General features: G+C 39.5%; 1 protein-coding gene across 1 annotated transcript; it reads right to left on the reverse strand.

Annotated features, from left to right (window-relative positions):
* Positions 1 to 1163: 1163 nt before the first annotated feature.
* LOC123714392 lies at positions 1164 to 11305 on the reverse strand. The gene is made up of 10 exons (XM_045668632.1): positions 11164 to 11305; positions 10741 to 10911; positions 9861 to 9938; positions 9009 to 9150; positions 7694 to 7925; positions 3737 to 3926; positions 3043 to 3142; positions 2374 to 2496; positions 1615 to 1739; positions 1164 to 1322 (listed from the first exon to the last, which is right to left on the reverse strand). Exons 1-10 carry the CDS (start codon positions 11206 to 11208, stop codon positions 1164 to 1166), a joined length of 1365 nt encoding a protein of 454 aa, XP_045524588.1. The 5' UTR covers positions 11209 to 11305.
* Between the last annotated feature and the right edge of the window lie 2854 nt (positions 11306 to 14159).

Below are 14159 nucleotides of genomic sequence, written 5' to 3' on the forward strand. Positions count from 1 at the left end.
TAAGTATGTGATGCTTGAATTGAAAACAATAAATATGTATTGATCCATTACCATAATTGCAATGGCCGACTAATTAAAACACAATACAATATAGATTGTTCGATACGAAACTCAAAGTCATCTGTACCTTTTGTAAGTTCGTTTTTATTTAATCATGGCGTATTATGGAGCCAAACAATAATTGAATTATAGAACATTACTGCCCGTTAGATATTACTAGCGACTATTACTACGATTTTATTAAATATTGTTTATTTTACTAGTTATTTAAATAAAAATCATTTCGCATTTACTTAATTTTTGTTACACGCAACACTATCGTATGTCTCGTCACACGAGCTTCACTAGTCACTAGCGAGCGGGAATAATCTTAAATTTTACTAGAAGAATACACGCTCTTATTTAAGAAATAAAACAATAACGTGGTAGGTCTGTGTAGACCAAAGAAGGATTTAGTGTTTACACAAAATTTTAAGCAGCGCCCTCTATTAGTCCTTTTGAGAAATGGGATACAGACATGTCAGATCTATTAAACAATTTTGAGTTGAGCAATATAAGAATAGAAACATTCTTTATCTCTCTGGGTCGGTTACTCATGTGTGTAACGTGGTCAGCTGAAGCCTGAGCGAAAAATTAAACTACTATTGAAGCTAAGGTTGTATTACGTAAAAAATATGAATAGTTATTTACGTTATAGAAACAATGTTGACTGTTTAACGTAAAAACTATATCTTTAGTATATTCTTATGTGTATAAAAAACCAATGACACTTAGTCTTGGCCATTTCTGTTTCTGCTTCGTGATCATTTGTTGTCTGTAGCAAGTTGGTGATCAGCCTTTTGTGACCAACACTCTGTCCTTTGTTGGTTCTAAGGAATGCTGATTTTCTCACGATGTTTTCTTTCATCATACGAGCGGGTGTTAAATGCGCACATAGAAAGTCCATTGGTGCACAGCCGGGAAACGAACCTACAATCTCAAGGATTAGGCTCGAACGCTGAAGCTGCTAGGGAAACACTCTGTTCCATTAATCCCTGCCCTAGTCTACTATTAATAAATTAATAAAAATATATTTAATACAATTAAAAGTATACTGACATAGCAACATAAACAGCCTACACGTGAAGGTAATTAAAACAAAATGTATCAAAAAATATTTATTTTTATTGCGGCGAGGGTAGTTGCGCATTTATAGGTGATTTACCTAAATGCGGGTAGAATGCACCGGGTGCTGGTAGTGACATGTCACTTGGTATATCGCCAGATTGCGGATATGGATGGTGGGGTGGAGCACCCATCCATTGGGGATACCAATATAGACCCTTTAAGAAAAATCGAAGTTAAGGTAGTGTAAGAAACACTAAATGTTTGTATATAGAAAAGAGATGTTATGCATTTAATAGAAACCAAAGCTAAGACGTCCAAGAACTTATTCGGCCACTTGTCATTGCCCCTTCTTCTCGTTAATTTATCTCTAGTTCATATTTAAAAAAAACATAGGGCTATTAGCAAGATTGCCAGGTTATTACTTAAAATAAGTCTTTCTTTGACCTCTCATCATCTCATTGATCTCTCATAGGCACCAACTATGTAATAAGCCAAATGCATAAGAACCTTATTATTTCCGGAACCGGAACAGGTGTATCGGTACTCGTTGACAGTTAGAGGGTCTAAGTAGCTGACTCCAGCAATCGATCCGTAGTTCGGTGGAAACATAAACCAGCAACCATCTAGCGTATCTAAAAAATACGAATCGAACCATACTTTGAGTAAGTCTGTTAAAAAATAAATCTGTGGCGCTACCTTTTTAGGTCTGGGCCTCAGATTTATGTATCTGTTTAATGATCATTTCTCAATATAATAGGCAGCTGATCAGCCTCCTGTGGTTGACACTCGCCGCGATTTTTTGGGTCTAAGGCAAGCCGGTTTCCTCACGATGTTTTCCTACATTCGATCGAAAGTAAAATGCGCACATAGAAAGTCCATTGGTGCACGGCTGGTGTTAGAACTACGTTTTCAGGGATAAGAGTCACACGCTAAAGCCACTAGGACAACGCTGAATAAAAATGATATAGTTTGTATAAGAAGTTGGAGTGCCTACTACTACTATATGGAATATAAAAGAGTAAAAAAAATAGTTCTGAAACGTCAAATTTAATAGAGAACTATGGTTTAGGCAAAACTCTTATCGTTTTCGTGACTTCATAAAATTATTTTTATTATTTATATAAATAATAAAATGACTCCAGTACACACACATATATATATATATTCAAATTCCGACATCATGCGTGTTTACACCAAGAATGGAACCGAGCTACAAACACGTGAAACACTTAATTCTGTCTTAACATAATAAATTGTAAGTCTTACAAGTAATGTTAGAGAAATCGTGTGGTGATTCAGTGGAGACAGTGTAGCTCTCCGTTGTCTGTTCTATGAAGGGAGGTACCGGAGATAAACCGGTGCCAGGATCTCCTGGTATTATAAATGGTCCTAGACACAAATATATCAAAAATGGGTGAAAAATTAATTAAAATAATGTCAACCAGAAACCTCAGTTGTGTACTTGTATGTGCAATTAGCAGATCTGTTTGACTGGTGTTTAAGATTTACAAACCAGACTTGCTCTGTATTGCTAACTTAAGGGAATCAGAAGAAATCAACTGGTTTGAGTACAATCACTAATATTAATGATAATGGTACTGTTTTGATAATAAGATATTAATATAGGTAGGTATTGTCGAAGGTCTAAAGTGTCAAATTTATTTAATAAATAATAAATTCGGTCATAGTATGTACTTTGATAGCCTACAGCTTTTTAATTGCAAAAACAATTTGTTACAGGTATAGAATTCTCTATTGTCGATCCCGATTTTAAATCCGTACAGTAGTTTCGGAGCTTATTTCATGCAAACCAACAAATCTTTTCTCTGTATAATATTAGTATGTATTTCTTTATATAGATTCCATTGTTTTACACGCTAAGATATAACCGCAAATAAAACAGTGGGTTAGAACTTATATTCGATGTCATCTTACCACCGTAGAAGTTTGTATTGTTCCATTCGCATACGTGATGATCGCACGTGAGTGGTGATGACTTCTCTTTAGTGTAGTAAGAGTGACCGTTTGGTAGGAACTGGAGTATATGAAAAAAGTGTCTATTTTGAAATGAGTCAGGATCCAAAAACTGAAAGACTGCGCATGCATAGCAGCGCTCGCCAGGTCTAGCTAAAAGCGTACCATACTTTTCTCGAAGCAGTTCAGGCCAAATTAAACCCCCTATACTTTGTGGCGGATAAAATAAGAAGCCTGACAAAACTGAAAACTGGCACTATATCAACACGGAACATTACAAATGTAATTCAATTTGTACCATTTTTTTTGACCCGTGGCCAAACGGGCAGAAGGCTCATCTGATGTTAGTGATACCGCCGCCCATGGATACTCATATTTTAGGTTTTTACGAAGAAAAAACGTATGATATGGCGACCTCAAAACGGTCAATTTTCCGCACAGACTCTTGTCTATGAAGAGTCCTAAACGCGCGGCATGATCTATTAAGCCGTCCTTTCGAACCCCGACTTGCTCTAAGTTACAGATACCGGCAAACTTGTTGAGCATTAAACAATGTAATATGGGAAAGTTTGCGCGGGACACAAACGTCAACTGATTTACCAATCATTCGATCGACACGTCACTCTCCCGCCGCCATGCACCTTTATAGACTTACCAACATATAATCATAATGGCGGAAGCGGATTCCCTGGATATTAAAGTCTAAGATGAAGGACCCTGACGTGATGATACAAGAAGCAGCCGTCAGTGGGGGCAGCTTGTATACCTCTGTACCGCATTTCACTATAGCCTTCGGTAGTGTTGAAACGTCCCGGATGTGTTGAATACCTTTTTTGAAGGGGAATCTAGAAAGTATTAAGATGACATTCATATTTAGTTTTTTGAAGAGTTCTATGGAGTCCACTCAGCCACTTCGAACACTGCTCTGTACTATACAAATACCAAAGACAATATTAAGAAATATACAACCCTGTATTGTCTTTTGTTAACATAGCTTTTTTGGCGACGGGACGTGACGACCCCATCGCCCACTGGTGAAATAACCTGTGACACCAGCGCAATCAGTCAATCCCTTCCTAGTGGGAGTGCCATGCTGTTACCTCCTGGCTTCAGCCAAACGCGCAGGCACGACCGGGGCAGTACCACTGTCTTTCAGAAAACCGGCGTAAAGTGATACAAAAGGTTCGCCTTCTTGTACTCGCGTTTCGTGCGGTGAGAAAGATTCCCGGAGCCCATCCGCCCCCCCCCCCCCCTCTACAAGAAATATGAAGGTGCAGAAGAATCAGAATCTACCCCAGGGGTACCACACGCGCTTGCGTTGGAGAATCCCCCTCTGGGCGTCCACCACCGGGACACTCAGCACCCAGTGGTGGACGCACAGGCTGCCCTTCGTATTCTGGGGGGGGCAATTCTGCGCTCTTTAAAAAAAAATTATCGGTCTCGGGGCAAACGGAGCAATCCAACAAAGGCACCCCCATCCACACTCGCCGTGGACTTCACAAATATTAGGGGGCTCAACTCCAACATCCACGCTGTCCACTATCATTTAGAGACTGCGAAGCCGGCCTTGCTCTTTCTTACCGAGACTCAGATTTCCTCCCCGGCTGATACTTCTTACCTCTCCTACCCGGGGTACAAATTGGAACATTCATTTGTGCCGCGGGCTGGAGTTTGCGCGTACGTCCGAGAGGATATCTGTTCTCGTCGCCTCGGGACGCTTGAAGGAAGGGACCTATCTAACCTCTGGCTGCGCGTAGACTGCGATGACCATCCGCGATTCTACGCATGCCTGTATAGTTCCCATAGCGGAAATACCGAAACTGACCGACTCATTGAGCACATCCAAATGGCTACAGATTCCCTGCTCGAAAGGATTCCTACCGCTGAAATCGTGATACTTGGCGATTTTAACGCCCACCATGCCGACTGGCTCGGCTCTGAAACCACCGATCACGCGGGAAGATCCTTTCACGAGTTTGCTCTAGCCTACGACTTGACGCAAATGGTCCCTGCGATTACGCGAATACCAGATGTGGATGGTCATAAACCTTCTTTGTTGGACCTTCTGCTGACTTCACATCCGGAGACCTACCAAGTCTCTGTTGACCCGCCATTGGGTTCATCAGATCATTGTGTGGTACGGAGCATTGTGCCGCTCACGCGCCCTTTACGGCCTAGCTTTGCGGGCTGTCGCCGTGTGTGGCACTATAAGTCAGCAGATTGGGACGGGATGCGGTCTTTTTTTGCGTCCTACCCTTGGGGGACCATTTGCTTTTCGTTGAGTACTCCGGATGCCGTCGCTGATGTGGTCCTGCAGGGCATGGAACTTTTTATTCCATTCTCTGCGGTGCCGGTCGGTGGCAAGTCCCAGCCTTGGTTTAGGCGTTCGTGCAAAGAGGCTTTGCGCCGTAAGCGTGAATGCTTTAAAGCCTGGGCAGAAGCGGCGACATCCTGTGATGCGGCTATCGGCGAACGTAAAAAAGCATACAATTCAGCCTCTAGGTCCTTCAAACGGGAAATCGCTAAGGCAAAGTCAGAGCATATTGCCAGGTTTGGTGAGAAATTGGCCCACCTTCCTTCGGGAACTCGAGCCTTCTGGTCTCTTGCCAAAGCTGTCCAAGGGAATTTCTGTCAGCCCTCTATTCCACCACTGCATAAGGAGGATGACTCACTGGCCCATACTGCAAAAGAGAAGGCCGATCTTCTAGGCTGTCTCTTTGCGTCGAACTCAACTTTGGATGATCAGGGGAAGGAACCACCGACATTATTGCGGTGTGATACTACGATGCCTGAAGTTACATTCCGGCAACGTGCTATCCGTAAACATTTATTTTCCCTGGACATCCATAAATCGAGCGGGCCTGATGGCATCCCCCCAATTGTGATGCGTACTTGTGCTCTTGAGTTGGCTCCGGTCCTAACGCGCCTTTTCCGGTACCTGTACTCACTCAACACTGTTCCGAAGTGCTGGAAGACAGCTTTGATACATCCGATCCCTAAAAAAGGCGATCGCTCTGATCCGTCCAACTATCGCCCAATCGCAATAACCTCCTTGTTCTCCAAAATAATGGAAACCATTATTAACGGCCAGCTCTTGAGGTATCTAGAGGGCAGCCTGCTGATTAGCGATTCTCAGTACGGCTTTCGTCGTGGTCGCTCAGCTGGTGACCTCCTTGTATACCTTACACATAGGTGGGCAGAGGCAATTGAGTCCAAGGGGGAGGCGCTGGCGGTAAGTTTGGACATAGCGAAAGCCTTCGATCGGGTGTGGCATAGAGCACTGCTCTCGAAGCTTCCAGCCTATGGGCTCCCCGAGAAATTATGCAACTGGATTTCCAGCTTTCTCGCTGATCGGAGCATTAAGGTCGTCATCGACGGAGCATGCTCCGACCTTAAACCCGTCAATGCTGGTCCCACAAGGCTGTGTCCTATCCCCGACCCTGTTTATTCTGCATATTAATGATATGTTGCAACTTAGCAACCTTCATTGCTATGCGGACGACAGCACTGGGAATACTTTTTACACGGGCCGTGCAGGTATTTCCGTGCAGGGCTGTTGTTGATGAGTGCCGGAACAAACTTATGTCTGAAGTCGAAACTCTTTTACGTGGAGTCTCGGACTGGGGTAGACTAAATCTAGTCCAATTTAACCCTAAGTTTTCCGCTAAAAAAATCTCCCTTTGTCGCTACTCCCCTCTTTGAAGGCACTCTCCTTAAAGCCTCAGCTAACATCGGAATATTGGGCGTTGACATATCGAATAACGTCCAGTTTCGCGGTCATTTGGAAGGGAAGGCTACATTAGCCTCCAAAAAGCTTGGTGTGCTCAGCAAGGCGAGACGGTACTTCACTCCGGGCCACCGCTTGCAACTCTATAAAGAGCAAATTCGGCCCCACATGGAATACTGTTCTCACCTCTGGGCGGGAGCTCCCCAGTACCAGCTCCTTCCACTAGACCGTATTCAACGAAGAGCGGTTCGAATCGTCGACGACCAATCACTTTCCGTGCGGCTTGATCCCTTGGCGTTGCGTAGAGATGTTGGGTCCCTCTGCATCTTCTACCGCATTTACCATGGGGAGTGTTCAGAAGAGTTGTTCGGTCTAATACCCGCAGCTGAGTTTCATTATCGGACGTCAAGGCAAAATACAAAATACCATCCGTATCACCTCGACGTCCGTCGTTCCACAACTGAGCGTTTTCTAAGGCAGTTTTTGCCGCGCACCACCACTATGTGGAACCAGCTGCCCACTGAAGTATTTCCGAACCAATTCGACTTAGGGTCCTTCAAGAAAAGAGCGTACCAATTCTTGAAAGGCCGGCAACGCACTTGCGAGCCTTCTGGCAATGTGAGTGTCCATGGGCAGCGATATCGCTTCACATCAGGTGAGCCTCTTGCCCGTTTGCCTGCTATTACATTAAAAAAAACGTTGAAAGAAAACACTTTTTTAACCGGATTAAAGCTATTTGTATTGTTATAAACCTATAATTCTTTTACACAAATTTAAATTTTTAAGACGTTTCGCGTGCTTTACAGCGTGCGTAGTCACGGTGACGGTCACCGTTGTATATTGAAAGTGTTTTTTTTTTTCAATATTCAACCTTGTTCCACTTACCTATAAATACAAATACCAGCATGGCACTCCAGTCCATGTATAAAATTATCTAGTTGAAAGGCCACATTAGGGTCCTCCTCTAAAAAGTACTTATTATCGTCCATAAAGTGCACAAAACCAAGGAAATGAAAGCCTCGGTCCTTACAATACGGCTGCACACCATTACCCATATTGTATATGTCACTATATAATTGTGAGATGAACAGATATACGTTTTTGCCGCAAAAATACTCTGAAAATATTAGGGCGTTATAATGCAAGATTATTTTTTTATTCACACTTCATACTTTTATACAGAAACATACGTCATATAAAATCAGGTTACATAAGTAATTAGGCAACGGGCGGCCTTATCGCACGACAAGCGATTTCTTTCTGGCAACCCTAATATGGAACAATAAAAAAAATACCTACAGAGGGTAAAGTGCAGATATGCATAACAAAAAAAAAACACAAAATAACATGCAACACTAATTATAACTAAAATAAAGTAAACGATTTTAAAAATAGATACTAATAATAATATGTATAAACAAAAATGCACAACAATTCAATCTAGGCGAGGTGAAATACGAGGATTAGGGCCGAACGCGATGAAGACTCACTGTCTGATCTAGGGTTGACAGGCAAGTAAATCATAGAATCAATACTAATTGTCATTTCAAATTCTATTCATCATCATCACCAATGGTTATACAGCCTTGCGGGCCTTAGCCTCCTCAAGTACACTTCGCCATCCCAATATATCCAGAGCTTCCCGTTTCCAATTGCGAACCCCTATTGTTTCGAGATCCTTAACAAGTCCATCCCACCAACATAGCCTCGGTCTACCGTGTTTTCTCTTGCCACCGGGTTGTGAGTTCAGTAAGGACCTTGGGGTTCTGTCATTCGGTGCACATGTCTTAGCCAATTGAGCCTGTTGCATTTTACGAATCGGACGATGTTGGCGTCGTCTAAGATGTTATAAAGTTCCGTCGTCGCAAACAGGACCAAAGATTCTTCGTCGAATCTTCCGCTCGAACATTACGACAGAAGTCTTGTCTTTCTTGTTAAGTGGCGTGGTTTCAGAACCATAACTGAGCTGGTCGCTGAAGAGTTTTATACAGAACAAGCTTGCTTGAACTTGAGCAAGCTTTTAAATTCTATTATCTGGCTTTAAAAAATCAAATTCAATATTCATAATTTAACAACGCTTCTATATACAAGATGGCATCGCAAAAGTCTCCATACCAATAACCACGCATAAACAAACGTAAGTATTTTACGTGTTAATTATCATTGTTAAACGACACATATAGTATATTATTTTTCATACCTTGACTCATATAAAACTCGCTTGGGACAGCCCCGCCTGCCCCAGCGTTGTATGTAGCCACTCGTTCCGTCTTTATCGTATCGTGATTGTCGTACATGGTTAACATATTATCTATTACGTCGTCCAGAGCAATGAGTAAAACCTGGCAAAAGGGGAAATGTTTTGTTAAAGATTCTTTTTGAGACTGTTTTTATTTAGTGTTGACTAACTCGTGAACAGAGCAGTGTTGGCCTAGTGGCTTGAGCGTGCGGCTCTCATCCCTGAACCTACGACAGGTTCGATCCCTGGCTGTGCATAAATAGATTTTCTTTCTATGTGCGTAATTAACATTCGCTGGAACGATGAAGGAAAACATCGTGAGGAAACCGGCTTGCCTTAGACCCAAAAAATCGACGGCGTGTGTCAGGCACAGTATGCTTCTCACCATCTTTATTAGGTTGAAAAATGATCATGTAGATTCAGAAATCTAAGGCCCAGTTCTAAAGAGATTGTAGCGCCACAGATTCTTTTAAGTCGTAAACGTGCGTCAAACAACCGTGAGTGTTCGAATCACCAATCGATTTTTCTTCTACACCAATAACACTGAGAAAACCTATTACGATCATGAGACAGATTTTAACAGAAATTTTCAAAAAATATGGAGTACAAAACAGCTGTTTGTAGATATTTAAAAAATTGTAGATTCTAGACGGTTTAATTACAAATTAAATTCAACTTTGATTGAGTAACTTGCTACCTCTGGCGCAAAAGACAAATCCACTGTCTAAATTAATATTATGCACTACAAATATTAGCGAAATGTATATTTTCCTGCCATTTTAGTGATATTTGACCAAAATTTATCTAGTTTACCTTCAATTCTTTTATATGCATATTGATGAACCTTCCCAAATGGTCGGTGGCTATGTGAACGTGTTCGTTTATTAAGTACTGAAACAATGGCATCAAATTGGAATTTTTGAAGGCAAGGTACCTATAGCTTTATTATTAAGTAGAACTATTATGATAATGACCGAACCAATGCGACTTTTTCAATAGCCCCATCGTGAGTTATGTGCTGCGATATCGTGGGCTGTGATTGTGAGCAAGTTGCATGGATTTATTTTGACGCCTTCTTCTTAGGTCATTTTCACACGTGTGAGTGTCCATGGGCCGCGGTATCACTTAACATCGGGTGAGCTTCCTTCCCGTTTGCCTCCTTACATTTAAAATGTATGAATCTGAATGTACTCGTGTGTGATTTTTGAGAGCAAATGTGACATTTGCATACCTATTTTAATACGGCTGATTGGGGGGGTTTTTATAATTTATCAATCTGAATGTAGCACTTTCTTTACAAATAAACGATTTATTATTAATTAAAATAAATCAAGATTAGCGTACAACATAGTTTGTGTTTAAGAATAACAAAGTTTCATACTAGTTACGGTGACATTTAGAGACGTACGAAGCATGACTCCCATATGTCAAAATACAATAAATTTTTGATGAAACTTAGCGAGAAGTTCTTCTGAAATCTTTAGCCACCTTGCCGCGCAAAAGAAATTAAGCCAAATATGAACGTTGGTGGTTGGTTGGTGTCAGTTGGTTTGTTCCCTTACCAACTCTTTGGTAGTTCATGTCTTGGGATAAGTTCATATCACCTCTTAAGAAATAAACTTACCCTAAGACGGTTATCCAGGTCTGCATCTATACTAACATACATAACACTTTCACATGTAATATTAGTTACCTGATCAGCAGCCCGTTTAATCTTTGTCATCTCAATTTGGTAATGAGCCAGGTGGTCCAATTTATCAGTCGGATCGTGACCATAGATCTCATACGCGTCTATAATCATTGCTAGGGTTATGTTGTCTGTGGGCTCTTGACAGCATGGGTGCTTTCTTATATCGTATGCTTTCTGACAAAAACATAAATTTTGTTTAAAATACACCTTTTTATTAAAGTATAGCAAATCTAAATGCGGTCTTTGGTACTACACATTGTAATAAAATTATAATTGTTGAACGCTTAAACATTATTTACACAACTTGTTGCGTTATCCGTGCTAAAAATAAATTGATTAATATAACAACTTCTTGTTTATTGGTTAAACTAAATCACACATTATGAGTACTCAAAGTCAAATGTAAGCGTTAAAAATAAGACTTACTATTAAACTGAAACATATTAAAAATAGTAAACTGTTTGCTAGCATATCGCCTTCACAATAGTTACAAAACAATTAAGAAAAAGTGATAAAAGTTATAAATTGCAATTTAAAATAACAACGTTATATTACCGTTATATAGATTTTCCAGACTCCTTTTAAATTTAAATTACTTTTAGTTCTACTACCACTTGCTGAAAAATATGACATATATTTTACACACATACATATACACATCAATTATATTACCTTGGTAACACTGAAAATGTTTAGAAAATGAAAAACGGCTTATTGTAGGAAGTTGCCAATACTTTTATTGTTTTTCGAAGTAATCTCCGTTCCTCTCTATTCGCATTCGATGGAACCACTGAAAAAGCAGTGGACTCATTCTTCCTTATGGGGTCTCTTCTATGGCATTTTTGTACGCTTTCACCGCATCTTCAGGGATAGTAAAGCGAATACCTCGAATTTTATCTTTAGTTCTTGGGTATAAAGGAAATTAAAAAAATATATAAAGGAAAGTCATAATAAATCATTGACCGAATTTATGTGTCACGTGCAACAAAACTTATATTTGCCGCCAATTATATTATATTAGTTTTTTTTATATTAGTCCAGGAATTTTAGCTTTATTATAAATTGTTAAAAAAATATTTTAAATGCAAAACTTTTTCCTATAATATTAGACAAGATATTTATTTGTAGAACTTCAGTGGCTTAGAACTTCTTTATACACAATATTTGATGTACTAGTTTTGTTTTGTAGCAGCAAAATAATTTAATGTTTTGGAGTTCCGACTCGAGAAAGGCCAACATGCCCACGGGTTAAACATTATTTTTGCAGATATTGATACGTTCTATTAAACTGTCATTTTTTTTTTGTTTTCCTTATTAGTTTCCACAGCGCACGCGATGTCATTTATTACAGATAATTTTTTCACACCTTGGGTTATATTATTGCATTTTTATTACTGATCCCAATTTTTTTTGGAAATGTTTTATAACCTATGTCAGTCAGTCAAGATACAGCTTTCTAATGATGAAAGAGTTTTTGTGTGAAAATATCACAAACATACATACAAAAACACAAATGTTTCCTCTTTATAATGTTAGTATATGATTAGATAAGCATGCATTAAACAAGCTACTACAAAAAAAAAAAAACAATAACAACTCAACCTAAATAGAAACTTAACCTCATTAAGAGCATGATAAACAAAGTTACGGTAAGTTGAAAGATTGTTGTAATATATATCTCATATGTATTCTCATCAATGTTAGTAATTAAGTTGTAAGAGCCAGATAGCCTTTACACTGGACCATATAAGCAGATAAGACAGCCGTAGGTACGTATACAAGACTTTCTAGTAACTCTAGTATAACAAAAATTTGCAAGAAAGTTAGTAATAAGTTTACAAATAGCTTTAATCCGGTCAAAAAATTGTTTTCTTTCAATGTGTAAAAGCTATGTTAACCAAAGACAATACTAAGAGTATAAAAGTTAAATATTTTATACAAATAAACTAGGTCATTCAGTGCAGTTTTAGAATATCTGAATAGTCCAAACGAACCTCGTACGTTTGCAATAGACCTCGCAAGTGTTGACGGTTGCAAAGCTTTCTAAGGAAACGTTTTTGAACTGTTTCAACGGTTTTCATGAGCATTTTGAAATCTAGTGACTAGATTAGAGCATATTCTAAAATACTATAATGTATATAGTGATGTTGAGATCCATTATTTTCTTTATTTGGTCAGACCATCGGGAGACGACCTTACTTTTTTTATTGTGCATGTCTGTACATTTTTAGTATCATTGATGTTTTTTAAAGCTGTATTGGAGCCGTTCAGTTCAGTGAGCAGTGTTGGCCTAGTGGCTTCAGCGTTCGACTCTCATCCCTGAGGTCGTAGCTTCGATCCCCGGCTGTGCACCAATGGATTTTCTTTCTATGTGCGCATTTAACATTAGCTCGAACGGTGAAGGAAAACATCGTGAGGAAACGATCATGAAACAGATACAGAAATCTGAGGCCCAGACCTAAAAGTTTGTAGTGGTTATTGGAGCCGTTCAAGTATTACGCAAGCACTTTGAATTTCTTATTTGGTGATTACGTCAACATATTTACTTTTTTACACAGATAATCCGTTTAAAAGGTGTTTTCTTAATGTGAAAAAAAAGACAATACTATTTACTATTATTTTTCAGAGCTTTGCTTTACTTTTGCTGATAAAAGAAGTGGGGGGAGATAAATTTCAGTAAATCTACTTTCGTAACACTTGAACGGCCGCACTCCTGCCATTCCATTCCTAGATTTAGAAGAGTCATCATCAACTATTATTTTAGGTCCATCTTTGGTCGTAGGCCTCCTCCATTCTCCTCAACTCGGCTTTGTGATGTTGTCCATCCAGCTCTTCAGTGGGTGGCCAAGAGGTCTTACGTCTTATTTAAGGAGTCTCTGGACGCCATGGACTGTGTTGTCCATGTGCGATATGGACTGCCCACCTCCATTTACGAGACAAGAACAAAGAAAGAGTTTCCATTTGTGCTACTACACTCCTGTATCGTGCCGATTTTTGCTAAGGGGAGTTCCGTTTTGAGACTCACCCTACTACTAGGCATATTTTTTTTATTTATTACTATTTGTTAAATAGGCTAAAAATTATAAAGCCTAGAAAGATTTTTTTTTTCTATCATCGACACCCATGAACTATATATTCGAGTATAGATATGTATATATATGTTTTAATACCTAAGGTCACGGCATTGGGCTGTAAAAAACTTAAAAAGTACTCATAATTAATTTATTTATTTATTAGGAATGTTATAACTACATATATTGTTTTCAAAAACATAATTAAAATTGGCAATTCGACCATAAAATTATCAATACGTTCTAACATCAAAGTTAGCCCTTTAATATCGTAATATGAAAACTCTCGTGAGCCTATCGATCGATTTCCTGCGCACATCCCACGCGTCGGTTACGGTACATCTCCAGAAT

This window comes from Pieris brassicae, chromosome 9, assembly GCF_905147105.1.
Source record: "Pieris brassicae chromosome 9, ilPieBrab1.1, whole genome shotgun sequence".
Lineage (NCBI taxonomy): Eukaryota > Metazoa > Arthropoda > Insecta > Lepidoptera > Pieridae > Pieris > Pieris brassicae.

What these genes read in the sequence shown, in the direction of transcription:
- LOC123714392 (XM_045668632.1), bottom strand. Translation starts at nt 11,208, where the DNA reads ATGCTAGCAAACAGTTTACTATTTTTAATATGTTTCAGTTTAATA. An exon ending in GCCATTATGATTATATGTTG is followed by an intron (nt 3,143 to 3,736) that starts GTAAGTCTATAA and finishes CATATACTCCAG; the next exon opens with TTCCTACCAAACGGTCACTC. An exon ending in CCGGTTCCGGAAATAATAAG is followed by an intron (nt 1,323 to 1,614) that starts GTTCTTATGCAT and finishes TTTTTCTTAAAG; the next exon opens with GGTCTATATTGGTATCCCCA.